The sequence below is a fragment of the Danio rerio genome, chromosome 19 (genome assembly GCF_049306965.1).
Source record: "Danio rerio strain Tuebingen ecotype United States chromosome 19, GRCz12tu, whole genome shotgun sequence".
Taxonomy (NCBI): domain Eukaryota; kingdom Metazoa; phylum Chordata; class Actinopteri; order Cypriniformes; family Danionidae; genus Danio; species Danio rerio.
This window is the reverse complement of record NC_133194.1, coordinates 4,309,336-4,333,331: the sequence shown is the minus strand read 5'-3', so window position 1 is coordinate 4,333,331 and position 23,996 is coordinate 4,309,336. Positions and strand designations below refer to the sequence as shown.

At 33.5% G+C, this 23,996-nt stretch overlaps 1 protein-coding gene across 4 annotated transcripts in view; it reads left to right on the top strand.

Annotated features, from left to right (window-relative positions):
* Positions 1-23,996, top strand: part of map7d1b (MAP7 domain containing 1b) — an 81,252-nt gene that overhangs the window by 53,668 nt on the left and 3,588 nt on the right. For 2 of the 4 annotated variants that reach the window (XM_005173747.2, XM_005173746.2), the window contains 8 exons: positions 3,305-3,409; positions 10,827-10,946; positions 13,213-13,358; positions 13,587-13,717; positions 16,580-16,818; positions 18,553-18,835; positions 21,258-21,417; positions 23,463-23,567. In XM_005173747.2, coding sequence (XP_005173804.1) covers positions 3,305-3,409; positions 10,827-10,946; positions 13,213-13,358; positions 13,587-13,717; positions 16,580-16,818; positions 18,553-18,835; positions 21,258-21,417; positions 23,463-23,567 — 1,289 coding nt within the window. 4 annotated transcript variants of the gene reach the window in all.

Sequence of the window (23,996 nt, the reverse complement as noted above, 5' to 3'; positions counted from 1 at the left end):
TTGGGTACGGATCCGCAATGAGCCTGGGTTGCAAATTTCTGATATAAATGTTGACTCCAGAAGTGTTTGAATCATGTGTGCGAGGTAAAGCAGACAGACTGAGATTTTTAATGCTGTAAATAGTCACCATCTGGTTCTGATTTTGTTGACCCGCTTTTAAAACATAAAGGGAAGAAAATCATCTTACGATGGTTTCACCACCATAAGACATCAGCATCATTTCTATCCTTTATTTTTTGTTTTTCTTTTAAGAGATTTTTCCGTTGTTGTAGTATAGTGCTGGATATCTAGGCAGAGGACTGTGAAATCATCTCTTTCTGTTGTTAAGGATAAATTTTTCCCTATATTGTTTGTATAAAATATACGTATGGGGTTTTAAGATCAGAGGGATGGACGTTAGTGCATCTACTGTATGTGATTACAGGAAGTGATGTCATGTTGGATCACTTTATACAGTCCTACCCTGTTGAAAAGACCGTATCCGTTCATTTATGTAACTGGATAATGTTGCCGATGATGTTTCACCAACATGAAGCTGGATAAAAGGGAATGTATTGATGGTTAATCTGGTTTAGAAGCCCGATGTGGATTCCAGAATGCCATGCTACAAATGATCCTCCATCGCACGACTCATGCTGATGATAATGCTGGTCTTTTCAGTAGGATAGTGCTGATTTGAAGGCAGTTTTTCAGATGTGCAGTACCGTTTCAAAGTTTGGGGTTAGTTGAAATTATGTTTTATTATGTAATGCTTAAAGGAATAGTTTCACAACAAAAATATCTTACCGTCATGCTGTTTTAAGTCTGTAAGAGTTAAGTGACAAATTTCTATATTTTTTTATTCGCCCAAAACTCTGATGCTTTGAAATGTTTAAACTATTTAATCTTTAAATAAAGAGATTTGATTGTTTTACATGTTAAACAGATTTCCTTATAGAGATTTATTCAGATATAAATGCTGATGGAATTCTGGGTGAATAGAAAAGAAATCTCTAGAAAAATCCATCTTCCATAGATAAACAGTTTCTTAAAGGTTTGGAATGACATGAGGGAGAGTATGACAGTACTTTTATCAAGCAAGGAAATGAGCGCAAAGATGTTAAAAAGATGTTTTAAACCCTGTTTTAATAATAAAAGAATCCTGAAAATAAAAATGTCATATTAATAGTAATAATAAATGTTTGAGCATCAAATCACCATTACCACCAATCACCAAGGAATGATGCTAAAAAAAGCAGCAAATCATCATTGTAATATGTTTGAAATATATTTAAATACAGGACTATTCATTAATATTGTAATATTACTATATTTTTATTAAATCAATTCTAAAGGACCATGTTACACTGGAGTAAAGATGCTGAAAAATCAGTGTTATCACAGTAATAAATTCTAATGTTATGTTTATTTAAATACTAAATAATTAATTACAATTGTAATAATATTTCACTATTTTTACTATATTTTATTAATGATTTCTTAATGAAACTGAAGACTCGAGTTATGACGCTGAAAATCTGTTTTATTACAGCAAAAAATGCCAATGTTTATTATATTTAAATACAAACAATTAATTTAAATGTTAATAATATTTAGCTTTTTTTTTCAATATTTTTTATTTAATTGATTTCTGAAAGACGCTAAAGACTGGAGTAATGATGCTGAAAAATCTGTGTTTCATCAAAGTAATAAATTCCTATTTTAAATGTATATAAATACAAAACAATTAACTTAAATTATAATAATATTTTACAGTTTTGACTATATTTTTAGTTAATGATTTCTTAAAGACGCTTAAGACTGAAGTATTGATGGTAAAAAAAATCAGTGTTTTATCACAGTAATAAATTCCAGTAGTGAATATATTTAAATACAAAACAATTAATTAAATTATAATAATATTTTACAATTTTTATTATATTTTTATTAAATTACTTCTGAAGGAAACTGAATACTAGAGTAATAATGCAGACAAATCAGTGTTTTATCACAGTAATAAATTCCAATATTAAATATAATTTAAATAGAACACAATCAATCAATATTGTAACAATATTTACTATTTTAACTATATTTTTCAAAAAAAATTTTCTTAAAGACCATACGACACAAAGACTGGAGTAATGATACTGAAAAATCAGTGTTTCATCATAATAATAAATTCCAAATTTACATATATTTAAATACATAACAATTCCTCAATATTTTAATATTATTACACAATTTTTGCAATATTTTTATTAAATTATTTCTGAAGAACCATTTGACCCTAAAGACTGGAGTAAAGATGCTGAAGAATCTATGTTTAATCACAGTAATAAACCTAAATTTTAAGTTTATTTAAATACAAATAATTCCTTAAAATTGTTAATAATAAATCACAATTTTTCTGATATTTTTAAATAAGTGATTTTTGAAGTACTATGTAGCACTTAAGACACCCAGCAGGCACGCAACGTCATAAGACGTTAATATTAGATTAGATTTAGATCATGACGTCAGGTTACAAAAATTCAATGACCAGCCAGCGTCTAAGGACAATGTTATTTAGACGTCTAATAATGTCATCAAATGATGTTGATATTTAGTTGTTTTAAGGTTGTGTTGGAAAGTCACAAAAATCCAACGACAAACCAACATTTTAAACCAACGTCATATTGACGTAAAATATTGACATTAATTCATCAGGTATGATAAACATCATAGTGGTAACGTCCACTCAACGTCAAGCTGTAACATCATTAGACATTGATTTTTAGTTGATTTTAGGTTGAACGTTGGACATTGACATTGCCACGGCTTTGGGGTACAAAATCGATCAATAATATATTACTATTTGTACTATATTTTTATTAGTTGATTTCTTAAAGACAACAAACACTGGAGTGATGATACTAAAAAAAAATCTATCAAAAACACAATCTATCAAAATCGTAATAATCTTTCACATTTGTTTTGCTGTATTTTTTATTAAACTATTTTTCTAAGACAACTAGACCCTCTAATCCGAAGTAATGATGCTTTTCATAAATTTGTTGTACTTAAAATCTTACTGACCCCAAACGTTTTAACGGTCCTGCTGTTCAGCATTCATGCTTTTAAAAGTGACTCGTCGTATATAAAAACCAATGTACATCTTAAATGTACGACCACCCTACATGATCCCGAGCTCCAGCCAGAGTGTCCCGCCTCCTCCAGCTCTCCCTCTGAAAGTCTGCATGATCCTCCCAGCGCTGCGCCCGTCCCGCCGTGGCTCCCGGGGGGCCCCGTGTGAACGCTCTGCTCTCTGTGTTGCGTTCTGCAGGCAGATGCTCAGCCTCCACGGTCAACCTGCCGCGGCAGACGGAGCCTGTGATAAACAACAGGCTGTCCAAGTCCTCGGCCACGCTCTGGAACTCGCCCTGCAGAAGTAAGAACGGAGCGGCTCCCGAAAATCCCCTCCCCCCCCCTCGTCTGGTTCTTTTGGTTCTTCAGTTGTGTTTTTTCCACATTTTGATTTGATTTGCTCATTTTTTTGGTGGCCTGCTTGCCTGTGCCTGGTGATCGATGGTCATTCTCACACCTTTCTGATTCACCTCCCCATGCACCCCCCCTAAACCCCTCGTTCTTGTGTTGCATCGTGGGAAATGTCTTTTTTTTATTGATCAGCGCTCTCGCATTGTTGCATCATAGTCTGTGATGGTTATTTTTACCTGTGGTCAGGATTTTTTTTGTTTCATTTCTGTGTTCATCAGTCTTTGGTGTGGGTCGTGGTGCTGGTGGTGGATTTTTTTTTATTTGTTCACCCTGAGTGTGTGATTTGAAAGGCTGATTAATGGTTGATGTAAATAAAATAACAATGGGCTTTATGAATGGACTGATAAAACAATGAACTGAGGGTGTGTTCACACTTGAAGTTCTTGCATCTCTTAATCTGGATACTAAATAAAGTACATTTAGTTCTGGTTCACATGAAATGCGTTTCCACTGCATGATATGTAGTGGTTTGGCTCGGTACAACTCACTTTTGTCAAACAGTTCTTATAAACATTTGATTCTCTTCTATTTTACAGTATGCAGTTGAAGTCAGAATTATTAGCCCCCCCTAATTATTAGACCGCTTGTTTATTTTTTTCCCCAATTTCTGTTTAACTGAGAGAAGATTTTTTCAGCACATTTCTAATCATAATAGTTTTAATAACTCATTTCTAAAAACTAATTTATTTTATCTTTGCCATGATGACAGTTAAAAATATTTGACTAGATATTTCTCAAGACACTTCTATACAGCTTAAAGTGACATTTAAGGGTTTAACTTGGTTAATTAGGTTAACTAGGCAGGTTAGGGTAATTAGGCAAGTTATTGTATAACAGTAGATTGTTCTGTAGATTATCAAGAAAAAAAAATAGCTTAAAGGGGCTAATGAGTTTGTCTCTAAAATGGCTTTTAAAAAATTAAAACTGCTTTTATTCTAGCCGAAACAAAACAAATAAGATATTTTCTAGAAGAAAAAATATTATCAGACATACTGTGAAAATTTCCTTGCTTTGTTAAACATCATTTGGAAAATATTTAAAAAAGAAGAAAAAAATTCGAAGGGGGCTAACTATTCTGACTTCAACTTTTTATACACATTATATTTAATAACATTATATTCAGTTGTTTGGCTGACGCTTATATTAAAGCTGCTTACAAACTAATAAAAACAACAAGTAATTGAAGCATGAAAAAATAGTGCTGTCCAACGATTAAACACATCCAAAATAAAAATGTATAGTTACGAAATGTATTTGTGCGTACTTTTAATATATGTATGACTATATTGTATATTGTATATAATGCTTGTTTATATTTATATATATATATAAATATTTATATAAAATACAAATTATATCTTAATATATATGTATATATCTATAAGTATGTACATAATGTTTATATACATAGTTGCAATCAGAATTATTAAACCCCCTGAATTATTTGCCCCTTGTTTTTTTTTTCCCCCAATTTCTGTTTAAGGGAGAAAAGATTTTGTCAACACATTTCTAATCATAATAGTTTTAATAACTCATTTTTAATAACTGATTTATTTCATCTTTCCCATGATGACAGTAAATAATATTTGGCTAGATATTTTTCAACACACTTCTATACAGCTTAAAGTGACATTTAATAGCTTAACTAGGTTGACTAGGCAGGTTAGGGTAATTAGGAAAGTTATTGTGTAACGATAGTTTGTTCTGTAGACTACAGAAAAAATATAGCTTAAAGGGGCTAATAATATTGACCTTAACATGGCTTTAAAAAATTAAAAACTGCTTTTATTCTAGCCTAAATAAAACAAATAAGACTTTCTCCAGAAGAAAATATATTATCAGACATACTGTGAAAATTTCCTTGCGCTTGACAGCGCTTAAAGAGCAAGCAGAATAACATTTACATTAGTTTATTTGCTCTAAATGCTCACGTTGTTCTGTGCATGTACTTGAGGTGTTTTCTTTGAACAGGTAAAGTTAAAGGTACAGGTAAATATATCTTGACTGCTTGAAATAAAGAGCGAAATTGTATTACATATATTATAAAAATATATTCATAGATTTTAATAAAAAGAAACATTCTTGTGTTGTGAAGAAATAAATATAACGCCCCATTCACACGGGGCTTCAGTGTCAACGCTTGACTAAAGGCGTGTCTGAAGTTGGGGCTGAAGCGATCATCATAGCAGCGTCAGCCAATGAAATTCAGTCAGCAATAGGCCACTGTCTGGCTGGTGTATTTGCATAGAGCGATCTGATTGGCTGACTGCAATTAAAAAGTTGAGGTAGTCCCAACTTCTGCAGCGAGCAACGCCTCTGAAGTGGCGCCGACGGATCCACAATGCAGTTCAGCAACGCCTGATGTCACCCATTCAAAATGAATGGGAAGAGTTGACCCTGACGCCCCGTGTGAATGGGGTGTAACTCTGTATGGAACACCGTGATGCACCGGTATATTGAACTGAACCGAATAGATGACATGGTAATCGTAACCGAACCAATATTCAAATGAAGTCAGAAATTACTCACCGCCCTTTGAACATTTTTTTTATACATTTCCCAAATTATGTTTAACAGAGCAAGGACATTTTCACATAATGTCCGATAATAGTTTTTCTTCTGGAGAAAGTCTTATTTGTTTTATTTCAGCTAGAATAAAAGCAGTTTTTAATTTTTTAAACACCATTTTAAGGTCAAAATTACAAGCCCCTTTAAGGCCCCGTTTACACTAGTGCGTTTTAGTTTTAAAACGGCGTTGTAGAAGGAAAACGATCCGCGTCCACACTCGCGTTTTACCCAGTGTTTCTGAACAGCTCTCCGTCCACACCAAAACGCTGAAAACGCACATCACGTGACCACACACACACTCTCGGGCAAGCGCTCCAGCATTTCTACCCAGATGAGAGCTCTGCTTGTCGGACTGCTCATCAAGCATCTCCCGCTGGATCTAATCTCACTATATTTGCTAAACGTGATATTTCATTCATGTTGTTGTCTTTATCTAACGACATAGGCCAATTCCCTGACTTTGGTCATTGGAATCTAATAAGTTACTTGTTTACGGGTAACATGTTTTGGTTAAGCGCAAAGATAAGTTAATGATTAATCCAGGTACATTGACTGATCGCTTACCTTTATTTCCTACAATGTATAAACTTATTGTATGTTATACTTTTATAATTATCGATTATTAAAACTAATATTCAGCAAAAGAGATGGTGTGTTTCGTATTTTCACTGAAATTGAAAAGAGGCAGCTGTTATGGGCTCCGTTTTGTTATAAATACCCACACAGTGAAGATGACGCTCATATATGCGGCACGGCGCCTCAACATTTCTGCTGTCTGTTAAGTTGCTAATATTAAAAAGAAAATAGGCAGTTCCTTAAATCATGTTTACATTTTATTGTTGAGAAAGTGAACGCAGCCAAGGTGATGTAAATGAAGTTATAAAGTACACTGTTCCCTTTGAAGATTTACCCGTGTCCTCGGTATGTTTTCCATATCAAACTGAGAAGGGGGAGACTGCAGCCTTGATCAAACTTGCGAAGTCTTAACTTACAAGAAGGAGATGCGAGACTGAACTGTGTGTGTTAGGCTACTTAATATTGAGGAAAAGCCCCAATCAGATAGGCGAACGTTTGCAGCCCCGCCTCCGTTTTCAGATGTCTCCGTCTTTCCCCATCCACACTGAGACGGAGCAGCAGCGTTTTAGAATGAAAACGGCCTCTCCAGCGTTTTCAAAAAGCTCCGTTTTCGGCGCTCGAGAACTCCGGCGTAGTGTGGACGGATGGCGTAACCGTAGCAAAACTTATGCGTTTTCAAACTAAAACGCACTAGTGTAAACGGGGCCTAAGTCTACTGAACAAACCATCGTTATGCAATAACTTGCCTAATTACCCTAACCTGCCTAGTTAACCTAGTTAAGCCTTTAAATGTCACTTTAAGCTGTATAGAAGTGTCTTGAAAAACATCTAGTCAAATATTATTTTACTGTCATCACGGCAAAGATCAAAAAAATAAGTTATTATAAATTACTTATTAAAACTATTATGTTTAGAAATGTGTTGAAGAAATCTTCCCTTTGTTTAACAGAAATTGGGGGAAAAATAAACAGGGGGGCTAATAATTCTGACTTTAACTGTATATATGTGTATGTATGTGTGTGTGTAAATAAAAAGTTACATCTAGGATACAATAAATCGTGATTAATCATTTGACAGCACTAGTAAACAATACTAGAAAAACATAGAGTTGGGAGAGAGAGAGAGAGAGAGGGAGAGATTGTTAGAAGGTCAAATACAGGTTTTTATACACATATACTGTAGCTAATGTACATACTATGCACAGTTTAACCTATGGTAGTTCTGACTATAGCCACATTTTCCTTCTTAGCGACGAAATAATAGGTTTTCCAAAATGCTGACCTCCGCATTGTAGCAGAACGGTCCAGTACAGCAAAACTGTGGCTACACAGATGTGTATAAATCATCATAATAACAGCATTGTGCACCGCATGCTATCCCTGTAGCTCAACGTCTGCTCTTATTTCCCTGTCTTTAGAGATGACCACTCATAATGCACATTTCGCTGAGATGTAACACATAATATTTAAGCTATTCAATCTTACACGGTTTGAGAGACTTCATGGCCATTGAGGTTTATTTTTTCCCCTGCAAGCTTCCTGGAAATGCTATATTCTGGGTTTGGTTGTTATGATATTCAGAATCAAGATTGTTTCCAAGCAAGATTTTATATGCTAGATCGTGATCAAGCTTTCGGTTACAGTAGTTCAGGCAACAGCACGGTTTGCCGCAGTGGGGGAGAAGAAAAAAAAAAAGGCAGCTGTTGCCTAGCGACGGCCTGTGGCCAGTCGTCCTGAAGTGCTGTAAATTTTCTGGTGTTGCTAAAGTGTGAGATCAGAGCACCACCTCATCGCTACATCCAGATCAAGAGTCCGTTTTCATGACTGTTTGAGTGTTACATGATTGTCATATACATCTTTGGAGTGTGTTTCTGCCTGAGTGTGTGTGTGTGTGGCTAAAGGAGAGATGGAAATGAGTGTAATGGAGACCACAGATTCATTTCTTCATCACTCCACTTGTGTTGCTCATGTCCGTGGAGATCAGTCATTTAGTCTGTGAAGATCCAAACCACATTTTAATGTGCTGTCTGAGTAATTAACACTGCAGCATCTCATAATTCCCAGAATTAAAGCAGTTTAACCTGATTTTGAACCCGTGGAGAGATTATTCTGCTTTTAGTGTGCTGTTCGTCTAGACTTAAAACACTCACAGGAGAGAATATTTATAATTGAGGTCTTTTAAATAAAACAGCAGAACTACTGAAAACAGTCTAACATTTAGGAGAGATCTCAGCCTATGCAAAATTATAACACAAGATCAAAAGGTCTCAGTATTACACTTATGCCATCACATTTTTTTGCTAAACTCACTGATATGCTACATTTTGGAGTTGTAAGATGTTCTTTAAATAAGATTACAAATGCTGCTTTTTTAATCAAAAATACAACTACGGGTAGTAATATTATAGAATAGTATTGTTATTCAAATTAACAGTTTTCTTTTATATATATATATATTTTAAAATGTGAATAATTTCTGTAAAAGCTGAACAGTTTTCAGGGTCACATTATCCTGATTAATGTTATTAATGCTATTAATATTATTATAAATATATTAATGTTATTAATATTATTTATTAATTTGCAAAAATATAATATAATATAATATAATATAATATAATATAATATAATATAATATAATATAATATAATATAATATAATATAATATAATATAATATAATATAATATAAAATCATATAATATAATATAACTTAATATAAAATAATATAATATAATATAATATAATATAATATAATATAATATAACTTAATATAATATAATATAATATAATATAATATAATATAATATAATATAATATAATATAATATAATATAATATAACTTAATATAAAATAATATAATATAATATAATATAATATAATATAATATAATATAATATAATATAATATAATATAATATAATATAATATAATATAATATAAAATCATATAATATAATATAATATAATATAACTTAATATAAAATAATATAATATAATATAATATAAAATAATATAATATAATATAACTTAATATAACTTAATATAAAATAATATAATATAATATAATATAATATAATATAATATAATATAATATAATATAATATAATATAATATAATATAATATGGGGCGAAATGGTGATGCAGTAGGTAGTGCTGGGTCGGTTGGCGTTTCTGTGTGGAGTTTGCATGTTCTCCCTGTGTTGACGTGGGTTTCCTCCAGGTGCTCCGGTTTCCCCCACAGTCCAAAGACATGCGGTACAGGTTAATTGGGTAGGCTAAATTGTCCGTAGTGTATGAGTGTGTATGGATGTTTCCCAGATATATATATTGCAGCTGGAAGGGCATCGGCTTCGTAAAACATGTGCTGGATAAATTGCCGGTTCATTCCGCTATGGCAACCCCTAATAAAGGGACTAAGCCGAAAAGAAAATGTATGAACAATAGAATAGAATAGAATAGAATAGAATAGAATAGAATAGAATAGAATAGAATAGAATAGAATAGAATAGAATAGAATAGAATAGAAAGTGTGTGTCTTTTATTCCTAACATCGTGGGGACCAAATGTCCCCATAATTATACCAATACAATTCCAGTAAATTTAGCGTCATGGGGACATTTTTAATTATAAAAAAATCATAAATAAGATGGAATGAAATATTTTGAACATGTAAAAATGCAGGTTCCTGTTTCCTGTGAGGGTTGGGATTAGAAATAATGGGACAGAATTTACAGTCTGTACAGTAGAAACATTATGTCTTTGGGAAGTCCCCATAAAGATAGTTCTACACGTGTGTGTGTGTGTGTGTGTGTGTGTGTAAAATAGCAACATTTTTCAAGTTAAACAGCATGAGTAAATACTGAGTACTACTTAAATACACTAAGTTGTACTTTAACTCTCTTGAGTTACATCAAACAGACAAAGCAAACATATGAGTGTACGTAAACCACTACAGCATTCACTAATATTTACTGTAGTGTCCAGAAATGAGTCCAGATCAAGAAAAGGATCAGTGTTCACTCAACGAAGGGCCTGATAAGTCTGCTTCCTGTAACGGCTGCTCTGATTTGTCTAGCAGCACTGCTACAGCCTGCTGATTGGCCCTTTGTCCAGTGACCTGTGGTTTGTGTCAGCATATGTTGATGTTAACAGCACCCTCTTGTGTCAGCCCGCAGTTTGCGCTTGAGCCCGTGGGAGAGTCGAATCGTGGAGCGACTGATGACGCCTACCCTTTCCTTTCTGGCTCGCAGCCGCAGCGTCGCCACCCTGCAGAACAGCAGCGACCCCCGTGAGTTACACACACACCACACTGATTACATAAAATGTAAAATAGGTCTCTGATGTCCCTAGAGTGTGAAGATTTAGCTTAAAATATCACACTGATAATGTTTTATAACTCTTTGAAACTGTTCCTTTTGATTCTAATGTGCCATTTTAGTGACTGTCGCTTTAAATTCAAATGAGATTGTGCTCTTTTTAAAAGAAGGCGGAGCTACAAATGCGTGCCAGCATAGTGGCAGATTCACAAACAAGACTAACGTCCTATGCTAATTTGGGAGAGATTGTCACTAGTGGGCGGGGCTTTCCCCTTTCTAGTGACACGTACAAAGGGAGAATGTCAATCAAAGTGTTTCTTTTAGATGATATATTCACAGACTGCTGCCACACAACTGTGTTTAAACCACTTATAAGAGTGATTTTTGCGTAATAGGTCCCCTTTAAAGTCACCACACTACATACACACCCTACTAATGACTTAAACACACTTTATAAACACAGAGAAAACAAGCCGTTCATCTTATTTATATCTCAAATAAACTTCAATGATCTGTTCTGTGTATATACAGTTGAAGTCAGAATTATTAGCCCCTTAGTTTTTTTTTTCTTTTTTAAATATTTCACAAATCATATTTGACAGAGCAAAGATATTTTCACAGTATGTCTGATAATATGTTTTCTTCTGGAGAAAGTCTAATTTGTTTTATTTTGGTTAGAATAAAAGCAGTTTTTAATTTTTTTAAACCCATTTTAAGGGCAATATTATTAGCCCATTTCAGCTATATATTTTTCAATAGTCTACAGAACAAACCATTATTATACAAAAACTTGCCTAATTATCCTAACCTGCCTAGTAAACCTAATTAACCTAGTTAAGCCTTTAAATGTCACTTTAAGCTGTATAGGAGTGTCTTGAAAATTATCTAGTCAATTAATTATTTTTTATAATTTATAATTTATTATTATTTATTATCATTATTATTTTTAGAAATATGCTGAAAAAATCTTCTCTCCGTTAAACAGAAATTGGGGAAAGAAATAAACAGGGGGGCTAATAATTCAGAGGAAGTAATAATTCTGATTTCAACTGTATTTTTTACCTTTAGCTTTATTAGTTTATAATGAAGCATTTTCAATTCAGAAGTGGTGCCATTTTTTCTAGTTGGACTTTTTTTTTTACTGATTTTATTTGATGGAATTGGCTATTTAGTTTAATATTAAGGTGAAAATTACATAAATTGTTATTTTTATTATTGATACATATTACCAACTCCATATCATTCCATATTATATCCATATTTTTATAAATTTTTAGTTTGGGTGGTTTTTTGTTGGTAAAATCCAGTTATACATATTTTGTGTGTAAAGTGACAACAAACATAGTTATTTTGCATTTTTAAATAAAGAAAAAAATGATAAATAGTTCATTTATATTAGATTCATTCATTCATTTTCCTTCGGCTTAGTCCCTATTTATTATTTAAAAAAAGCTTGTATTTCAAGTTTTTTTTTAGTTTTGTTTCGCTTTTATTTATTTTCAGATGACAGTAAATTAAGTATTTTTGTCTTGGTTTGCGTTCAATTATTTTTATTATAAATATTTTTAGTTTCGCTTTTATTTATTTCCAGATGACAGTAAATTACATTTTTTTATCTTATTTATATATTTTTATTTATTTTTACTTATTTATTTTTTGTCCATTTTTTAGTTTTCCTAATTAAATTTTTGTACACATTATTAACTATAACTATTTTTAATAGTTTTTCTTTGTAATATTAATATTTATTCATTTTCTTGTCGGCTTAGTCCCTTTATTAATCCGGGGTCACCACAGCGGAATGAACCGCCAACTTAACCAGCACATGTTTTACGTAGCGGATGCCCTTCCAGCTACAACCAAGTACTGGGAAACATCCATACACACTCATCCACACACATACACTACAGCCAATTTAGTTCACCTATAGCACGTCTTTGGACTGTAGGGGAAACCGGAGCACCCGGAGGAAACCCACGCCAACAGAACATGCAAACTCCACATAGAAATTCCAACTGGCCCAGCCGGGACTCGAACCAGTGGTCTACTTGCTGTAAGGCGACAGTGCTAACCACTGAGCTACTGTGTCACCCGGTTGATGAACATAAGAAATGCAAAACATAAAAAAAATTCTACCAGCCCTATCCCTTCAAACAGTAGTGTATGATCTCAGTTGTAGTGTTGTATGCATAAATAAATGAGTGAGTGTCTCTAAATATCTGGTGTGTGTTTTCTCAGATCAGTGTTCCCGCTCTGCGTCTGTATCCCCTCTGACACCCTGCTCTCATCATCATCATCCTCACCAGCACAGCGCTGAACGCTGGAGAGTCTCGGCCAGCACTCCAGACATCACACAGCGACAACACAGACGCAACTCCACACCGGTAAACACACACACACACACTAGGGCTGCACAATATTGGAAAAATCTCGCTATTTTCCTTTCTCTTTATGTTGTGTTTTTTCTGAAAGTTTATATTAAATGGTTCTTTTTACAACTTAACGCTAGCTTAAAACTTCTCCAGACAAAAGTTTATTTTTCGTCAGTCATGATTTTGATGTTAGCAGTTGTTGTTTTAGTTCTTTGATCTATTATTGTGTTCCTTTTCTAGTTTGAGAAGAAGAAGAAAGAAAAGAAGGACAAGGAACGAGAGAATGAGAAGGAGAAGAGCGCTCTGTCTAAAGAAAAAGTGGAGAAGAAGAGACAATCCCAATCTGTAACCAGAACGAAAACAGAAGCCAGGTGACTAGCACATACATACATATAGAAACACACACACACACAGGCTCAGCAGGGCCCCTGGCAGACTTTTAGCTCTTTTACAGGCTTTGTGTTCAGCTGATTAGTGAAAAGAAATAGTAAATCAGCTTTAAAATAATTAAACTGAGCTCATATTTTGGCTATTTTGTAGCATAATTTCTTTTTCCTCACTGAAGTACGTACTAAGCAAGCGGCAACCTCCCGCTCTCTCTCAGGAAGCCAATACGAAAGTAACTAAAACTGCAATTCATCCGAAATTCCGCTAGTCTTGGCCGCTCCTGGCTCCAAAACAGAGCAAATTTCAATTGAGCCCACTGTTAGAATGGCCAACTTTACAGCAGAAAAAAAGTTTTTACAGCCTGGTACAAAAAAAGATTTTGGTTAATACAGCTAATATTACCCTTCATGACAACTGTGAGGGGGGTGAATTTTTTTATAACTCATCCGTTTCCTTTATATTAAGTTATTTTAAGTTTGCATAATTAAAGGGAGTGGCCACTTGATTGACAGCTAGGTCTCGCTGATCGCCGTCACGTCACCTCAGCTGAATCCTGCAGATTAGCCACTGATCTCGGCATATTTATCGTATTTCTGTGTTGTTTTATGTGGCTTTACACAGTCGACTGTCTTTTGGACTTGTTTCCTACAATTATTTGATGGAATGTCATGGTGAGGGCACTTAATTGTGCTCACAAACCATTCACGTGGCCTCCGTTTCCCATGTGAGTAAAGTTATACTTATATACCATCTCTATTCATGTATTTGTTTTATTTAAGATCATTTATCGTTTAAATTTATATTTAGAGCTGTAACGCACTCCAGAATCTGTCAGATTGATTAGCTGTAGGCTCTAGAATCGTCATCTGAAGCGTTGTCATACAGTGTTATGCTGGATTTCATTAATAGTCTTACATTAACTAACACAGACTATATCTGAAGTGTTTGGAAGTAATTCGCGTTTTCCTCCTGTTGAAAAACGTCATAAGAACAATACTTAGTGGCTCAATGTATTACAGCAGTGTTTTTAAAAGTCTAAACACTTTATTGATATAGTATACAACCAAGCACAAGTGGTCAGAATACAAACGAGTCGCAGGTGATAAAATATTAAGCGTTCTCCCAAAGTAAAGTGTGTCTGAACCAGGTCTAAGCTAAATGCCAGCAGGTGTCTGTAGCTCCGCTCACTCTCCGCCTCTTTGCCCTTGTTTGGTCTCCCGCCGTGGGTGTGATGACGCACGAACAAAATGGCGACGGTTGGCCGCGCCTACTTGTGGCTTCTTTTGCGCTCTTTAGAAACCTATGGGTGACGTCACGGATACTACGTCTATATATTTTACAGTCTATGGTACTAAGGCAAGCAGTATTATTGTTCAGACTTACATCATGAGTGTAATTGTTATAAATAATATTCACATTTTAAAAATAAAAATCTGTAAACAGAAATAAGGCCATAAAAAGACAATCTAAGGCTAAATTGCTAATGCAAGTATTATTGTTTAAATTTAAATAAGATTGGGTTTAAAACATTTTTAAAATTAAAACATTTTTAGTCATTTATATTCTCAAGGATATGTATCTTAATTCAGGAAATTTCAGATATTTGTAATGAAAATCAATGTAAGTGTATAAGTTATTAATAAAGGTATTTGATACTTTTATACTTGTATATATGTCTTTATTATTTCTTTTTTTTTATAAACGAACTGCAATAGTAAAATTAGAAATGTTTCCATGGCGATTTGATGAACAATTTGAAGCATTAAAATCACTTGTTAAAACAAAGTTTTTAAAAAATCAGATAATACTCTAATAGACAAGATTTTGTTATTAGAAAAAATGTGTTCCCCTTATATCTACTTTTTACAAACTTGTGATTAATTTGTTTACTATGCCTTTAGTACCTACTTTTACCATTGGATAGCACTGATGGGTGGTTGGTTGGGGGAAAGTATGTTTAAATGTTGTTTAATTTAAAAAAATGTATGACTGTTGGTTGTTTTTTTTTTTTCATTTTCTCTTTTTTTGAGTGTCTTAAAAAGTTTTATGTTTGTATTTTAAAAAAAGTGTATTTACAAGTAAATGTCTGCCAGAATTTCTAATATTAAAAATATTTAAACCAAAAAAAATTAATATTAAAATAAATATTAAAATAAAAACAATATTGAGACAAATAACAAGAATAAACTAACAACAAATGACAAAAGCACAATAAAATTACTAAAACTTAAAATTAAGTGATTAATTAAACAAAACTGAAAATATCAAAGTAAACTTATGCACTGATATAAAAGCAACTGATATAAATGCATAATAAAACTGAAAATAAAAAATGAAAATAGAATACACAAATTAACCTAAATAATAATAATATTTTTCCCAGAGATGGGTTGTGGCTGGAAGGGCATCCGCTTAGTGGTTCATTCCACTGTGGCGACCCCGGATTAATAAAGGGACTAAGCCAACAAGAAAATGAATGAATGAAAAAATGAATAAATATTAATATTACAAAGATAAACTATTAAAAATAGCTGTAATGTATACAAAAATTATATTAGGAAAACTAAAAAATGGACAAAAATAAATAAGTAAAAATAAATGAAAATAAATAAGATTAAAAAATTTAAATTTACTGTCATCTGGAAATAAATAAAAGTAAAACTAAAAATATTTATAATAAAAATTATTTAGCGCAAACCAAGACAAAAATACTTAATTTACTGTCATCTGGAAATAAATAAAAGCGAAACAAAAAAAAAAACTTGAAATAGCAAATGACAAAAAAATGACAAAAGCACATGATGAAATGAAATAAAGGAATGCTCTGACATCTCTTCTCTTTTTAGCCCAAATGTCAAAGCTAAAAACAGAGCTTCCTCTCCTGCGACGCCCAGGAGTCGCCCTCTCTCGCCGAACCCAGCAGTGTCCCCCAAACCTTCATCCTCTTCAGGCCGAACTCCACCGGGCACCAAGACCCGGCCTAAACGGGCGCAGACCCCTGCTCGTGTGCAGGCGCCCGCCGTCGCTGCAGTCACAGTGGAAACAAAGGAGCCCCGACAGCCTGAGCCTCCCAAAGACACAAAGAGTGAGTGAGACCACACTGTAGACCCAAAACTAAACAGATACATCTGCATGACACCTCAATGGTTTCCAAAGAGACCAGGGTGACTTTTACCTTGTTAAAGGAAACCAATTATGCCACTTTTTACAAAATGAGTGTGTATGTGGAGTTTTAACTCACAAATAATGTTTTATAACCCTCTGAACTTGCCTCTTTTAGGCTTTCAACCTAATTGTGCCATTTTGGTGACTGTCGCTTTAAATTCAAATGAGATTGTGCTCTTTTCAAAAGAAGGCGGAGCTATCAATGCATATATCTCAGCATAGTTATAGTGGCAGATTCAAAATCAAGACTAATGTCCTATGCTAATGAGGGAGAGATCATCACTATTGGGCGGGGCTTTCCCCCTCTGATGACACGTACAAAGGGAGAATGTCAATCATAGTGTTTTTATGAAGCGATGTGAAAGTAAAAGTTGTGTTATTTTGGCATTATTTTAAGAGTAATACAGGCTCACGGTTGTAATATATTACTTTAAAAAATAAAATTACACACACATATTGTTACTGATTCTCTCAAAATAGGACAGCCAGTCAGTACATGGGAAAACAATATTACTGGCATGACGTATTTGAGAAAGCAACTCAGATATTTTGTAGGAAATTAAAAGTAATGCGTTACTTTGCAAGTTACTTGAAAAAAGTAATTTGATTGCATTACTCATGATGCTTTGGCACCAATATGTAAGGGATAATGTATATCCAGGTGGTATCAACCATCTAGATGTACATTATCCCACTTGTTACATAGCTACTTGCCACAAACCTAAACAATTACACACAAAAACTGACTTGACCTTTAATACTCTTTCATTAAACATAAGAATTGTGGGACAAAATTGGCTGAATGGAGCCCACACTAACCACCTACATATTATTCAGTCACAAGATGGAGCCAAACAGTCAAAAACAGCAGTGTGGCGCATACAGTAACCATATAAATCAGGGGTGGCCAACCCTGTTTCTGGAGAGCCACCTTCCTGCAGATTTCAGTTGCTACCCATATCAAACACACCTGAACCAATTAATTAGAACCTGAACACCACGTGATAATTACATTAATAATAGGTAATAGGATAATTAGGTGTGTTTGATATGGGTTGCAACTGAAATCTGCAGGAAGGTGGCTCTCCAGGAACAGGGTTGGCCACCCCTGATATCAATCATACCGTATTTCCTGGGAGTCTCCTGTATTTCACACCCATCACCCGCCACCCTCTTGTTTGTAATTTCTCCTGAAAAACTCCCGTAATTTCACCCTGCCTCCGGCCCTCAGCTTTTTGGTACAGTCTGTAACACTCCCTGGTCACCAACTATGGTATAGTATCCGATCTCAGCAGCCACTCAAAACCCATTCCAGTTACTTACCCGGATCTCATCTATGTTATTCAGACAAACAAACACCTCCACAACACCCATCCCATCATATTTTGGAGACAAATGTTAGCAGGTATGATAAAAATATGAATATGAATGTAAATATACTCAGTTATGATGACCCGGATTAGCCCGTGCTATTAGTTTCAATGGTTGTTATCTGGAAATAACATACTTTTGAATGTAAATCAAAATCAAGTATTCATTATAATAAGTATCTTAACATTTTTTTAAAATGTCCTTTAGGGTTTCATGACTCTTATTATGTAATGACTTCACTTTCTTGATGGATTTTTGATGTTTTTTTTTCTTTTTTGTTCAGCTGCTTCTATTGTTCCTGACATTACAGTGTCATCTGCTCCGGCCACGCCCCTCTCTCCCTCTGCTCCAATCACAGTGGCTCCTCAGACTCCAGAGGTGGTCAATGCGGCGAGCACGTCTTCTCGATCGCTGTCTCCGGAGCCCAATACTGCCATCTCTAAGCCCACCGCCGGGACCACTGACCCTGAGGAGGCGGCACGGGTCCTGGCGGAGAAGAGGCGTCAGGCTCGAGAACAGAGAGAGAAGGAGGAGCAGGAGAGGCGAGAGCAGGAGCAGAGGAGCAGGTCTGTTTTTTATTTTTATTCTCATTATTTTGCATGTTTAAAATGTTTTGCATAAAGACGAAAATGTTGTTAAAAGATGTTCAGAGGGGTTATTGGAAATGACTAATAATGCTGTACTTTGCATGTTCAGCCACTAGTTGGTGATGTCATTTTGAATTTCAAATATTACATGTGAATGTGTCACTATTTGTTTTGGTTATGCAGTAAAAATGTAAACTGAATGGATAATTCACAAGTACATGACATCACCACTTTTAAAATAGCATTTTTACTTTTTTGTTGATAACACAACATAACAAAAACATTGCACTGAAAGCAATTTTCAAAACTTAGCACTTTCAGTCCTTACAAAATACAAAAAAAATCTGTGAGCTGTGAAAAATCCCCAAAAAAGTGCTTTAAATGCCACTTAATCCATATGTTCATAATGTCCAGCACACTCTGCAAAGAACAGAGCTATTGTTAACTAAAACTGTTCAAAAAGAAACAAAATAAAAGAAAGAAATATTATATAAGAAACATGGAAACAAAACTTAGTCTTATGTTGCATAGGGATGTTTTCATCAGTAATCAAAATACATTATTATGGGTAAAAAAAATTGTGTGTGTGTTTGTGTATGATTTTTTTCATTAATAATTTTTTATAATAATATTATTACATAGATACTTTGTAATTGTTTTACTCTAAATATATAAAAAATGTCATTTTTATTTGGTAATATTCATTGCTAAGAACTTAATTTGGACAACTTTAAAGGTCAGTTGCTTAATATTTTGAGAAATATTTTGACTTAGATTACAGATTTACAAATAGTTTCATTAATGGATTTTTTATTCAGCTTTAAGATTATGTATAAATCTCAATAAATTTTATTATTGTTGTTGTTGTTGTTTTATTTTTGTTGTTGTTGTTGTTGTCAAAGTTTACAAAAGTGGCCTTCTAGCAACTAATTAAAAACAAATTTACTAGAAATAACTGAAATTCAAAACTTGAATTTTTTTTTTTTTTTTTTTGTAATTCAGTTTTTTTATTTCCGAAAGTGAGAATATACAATTTTTACAATCGGATAACAAAATACTTTTAACAGATATAACCCCATATATATTCTTCCCCCCCCCCCCCCCCCCCCCCCCACCCCATTATACGCACATCAGGAAACACAGAATAACTATAGTTTAGACCAAGCTGTTAGATAATTTCCATTAAGTTGTCATCCGTAGCATCAGATGAGGGTTAAGTGTCCAAGATTTCTTTGACATTGCATATGTAGATTTTCCACGCCGTAAGAATGTCCACTTTGGCATTGTTGAGCCGTGCTGATGACAGTTCCAGATACAATATTTCCAATAATGAATGTAACCAGTGCTTAACTGAGAGATCATGAGGAGGTTTCCACCTTTGTACCAACATTTTCTTTGTAGCAGTTGAAGCAGCTAACCAAAATTTACGGACCTTTGCATTTAAGGGAAATTGAGAGTTATCATTCAATAGTAACAGTATAGGGTCTTTGGGGAAACAAATTTTTGTAACTTTAAATAAAATGTCCAGCACCGAATCCCAAAGTTTTTGTACCTCCGGACATTCCCACATCATATGTAAAAAGGTATCTGGATGCGGTGGTTCACAGAACTTACAATATGGATCTGGAGATAAACCTATGATATGTCGTGTACGTGTTTTTAAATATGCCCTGTGGATAGTTTTAAAATGAATAAACTGGTGATTAGGGTAAAACTTGAATTTTTGAAACAAAAATAAAATAAATACATACATTTATGAAAAAAAATCTTAAAAATGAAACTTTGTTTAAAATTACTGTAACGTTGAAGTCAGAATTATTAGCCCCCCTGAATTTTTAGCCCGCTCTTTATTGTTTCTCCAATTTATGTTTAACGGAGAGCAGATTTTTTCAGCACATTTCTAATCATAATAGTTTTAATAACTCATCTCTAATAACTGATTTATTTGATCTTGGCCATGATGACAGTAAATAATATTTGACTAGATATTTTTAAAGCCACTTCTATACAGCTTAAAGTGACATTTAAAGGCTTTACTAGGTTAACTAGGCATGTTAGGGTAATTAGGCAAGTTATTGTATAACAATGGTTTGTTCTGTAGACTGTCAAGAAAATGTATAGCTTAAAGGGGCTAATAATTTTGACCTTAAAATGCTGTTTAAAAAAAATAACTAGCCAAAATAAAACATAAGACTTCCTCAAGAAGAAAAAATATTATACTTTGAAAATTTCCTTGCTCTGTTAAACATCATCAGGGAAATATTTAAAAAAGGGAAAAAAATCTAAAGGGGGCTAATAATTCTGACTTTAGCTGTAGGTAAACATAAAAGCATTTATTAAAATGGAAGCTAAAGTTAAGTACTAAAAATATTTCCTGTAACCCTGCCTGATGTTCCTCCAGAGCTCTGCGTGAGGAACACCTCAGACGTGAGGAGGAGGAGAGGAGGCGCAGAGATGAAGAGGCCAAACTGATGGCGGAGCAGCAGCGTCTGCAGGAGGAGAAGGAGGCGCAGGAGAGAGCCAGAGCTGAGCACGAGGAAAACCTGCGGCTGCAGAAACAGGTGAGCACTGCACTGCATTCTGGGTAATGGAGACCACACATTCCACGCTTTTCCTATGGCCCATGATGCTTTGCGTGAAATATGGGAACAACTACAACAGTTAAATTGTAAACAATAAGTGAATTAAAACAAAAATTAACAGGGTTCGGGTTAGGGCTAGGGGTAGTCCATTCCACATTAAAAGGCAATTTATCAGAATGAACAAATTACTTTCAGTACCATGAATAACTCCAGACAATTATTGGACAAAAAGAAAATCGTGCAAGTGTTAATGTCTAGATTGTATGGAAAAGAAATAGAAAGTAATCTGGAGGAGCAATGAATGAACTCAAAAAGAGCTGTCAAGAGATAGGAATCATCACTCATTTTTTTATATTTTTAGTTTTCCTTTTAGTTTTTTATTTTATTTTATGAACATTTTATGTGCCTTTTCCAGATCTGTTAATGTTTTCAATATTCCTGCATAACGTTTGTCTGAGTGTTATGTAATATTTCCACTTATTTCAGTTACCATGGCAACATTTCTAGCTGTCAATCTAATAAAATGTTAATTTTAATTCATCTAATTATAAAATAAATTAATTTCAGCCTCAAATTCAATACATTACTTGATCAAGCAGGTGATCATTATGTTTAGTTCATTTCAGTATTTTCCATATTCTATTATAGTGTTTATTACATTATATTTACACACATGTTCAATATTACTGAGGGCATACAAAGCGAAAACCTCCAGGCAACTCTGATCTATCTGATCTATCCTGAAAACACAGACCATCTGACATGAAGATTTGATTTGATGATGCAGGACAGGCTAATGGCTCTGTTTGTGGGACATACAGAGGGCATCTGTGTCTTAACAGCATCAGAAATGATTCGTTCAAGAACAAAACTGTGATGGAGGACGCTGATAAATATACTGGCAGATTAAACTTGATCCAATATTTGTATTTATTAGCATTTAAGTCTATTATTCGGTTTCTACAACGCGACTTCAGTTCACTGTATAATACTATGAGGAATAGTTGGCATCTGCTTCCACCTTGTGGCAGCAAAGGGAAGTTTATTTTTGTGCAGTAATTGCGCACATTTTTTAAATTCATTCAGAAAAGTTCTTTATCAGCTGACTAGATCATTATGTTGACCATTATTATTATAGTATCAGTATTTTCATAATTGATTTAAATGTTAAATTATCTTTCATTGGAATGTTTTCGGTTTATTGGAATAAATTATTTTGATATTTCTGTGTAGCTTTAATTTGGTTAGTTTCGGTATTTATTTATATATGTGTAGGTCTATATTTTTTATATAATATAGTCTCTTAGTTTTAGTAATTTTATAATTGACTTTTAACTTTTTTATAATTAATTTTAATATATATATATATATATATATATATATATATATATATATATATATATATAATTTTATTTCATTTAAAAAACAATAGTTGTCACTGTTGTAGTAGGCAATATTTCTAACTTGTTTCATTTAGTATTTATATTTAAATAATAGTTTTAATTTTTGGCAGTAACACGGAAAACGCCTCCATAACCTCATTATTGGACCAAAACAACTAGCTAAACCTTGTGTGTTGGGTGTGATGACACTAGGCTTGTCATGATATAGTTTTTTTTTAATTGTACGATTTATTACAACAAAATATATTGCGATAAACTATAATATTGTCAATTTAAGACCATTTTATGCGTCTCCTTATATAATGTCAGAATGACATTTTACAGTTTATTTGTATAGTGCTTTTTACAATGATTATTGTTTCAAAGCAGCTTTACAAATGGTGAACATTAAGCATTATAATGCAAGTACACTCTTCCAAAGACCACACAATAGATTGTATTCTTTTAAAAAGGGCAAAGGTAAAAAATAACAGAGGCTGTGATATCTGCTACCAGATCTATTTTCAGTTATCAGACACCCACATTAAATTGATTATCGTGACAAGCCTTAATGACACAAGAGTTTTGGGTATTTTGGAGACACGTAATAAATGAATGATGGGGTTTATGTGTCTTGGGCAGCGAGAGGAAGCTGAATCTAAAGCCAAAGAGGAAGCAGAGAAACAGAGGATTGAACGAGAGAAACACTTCCAGAAGGAGGAGCAGGAACGCTTGGAGAGAAAGAAGGTAAAATAAAAGTCCCTTCTCCACATGTTTAATTAAAACAGCAGAAATACAGTCAGAATTATTCGCCCTCCTGTGAAATTTGTAGTTTTTCTTTTTTAACTATTTCCCAAATGATGTTTAAACAGAGCAAGGAATTTTTCACAGTATTTTCTATTATAATTTTTTTCTTCTGGAGAAAGTCTTATTTGTTTTATTTTGGCCAGGAAAAGCAGTTTTAATTTTTTAAAACCATTATAAGATCAATATTTTTAATCAAAAATTTTTTTTAATTGGCTACATAACAAACCACTGATATCCAATGACCTGCCTAATAAACATAACTTGCCTAATTTAAATCGCACTTTAAGCTGAATTCTAGTATCTTAAAAATATTGCATAATAATACATCAAATACATACAAATATTAGATGTTGTCATAATTGTGAAAAT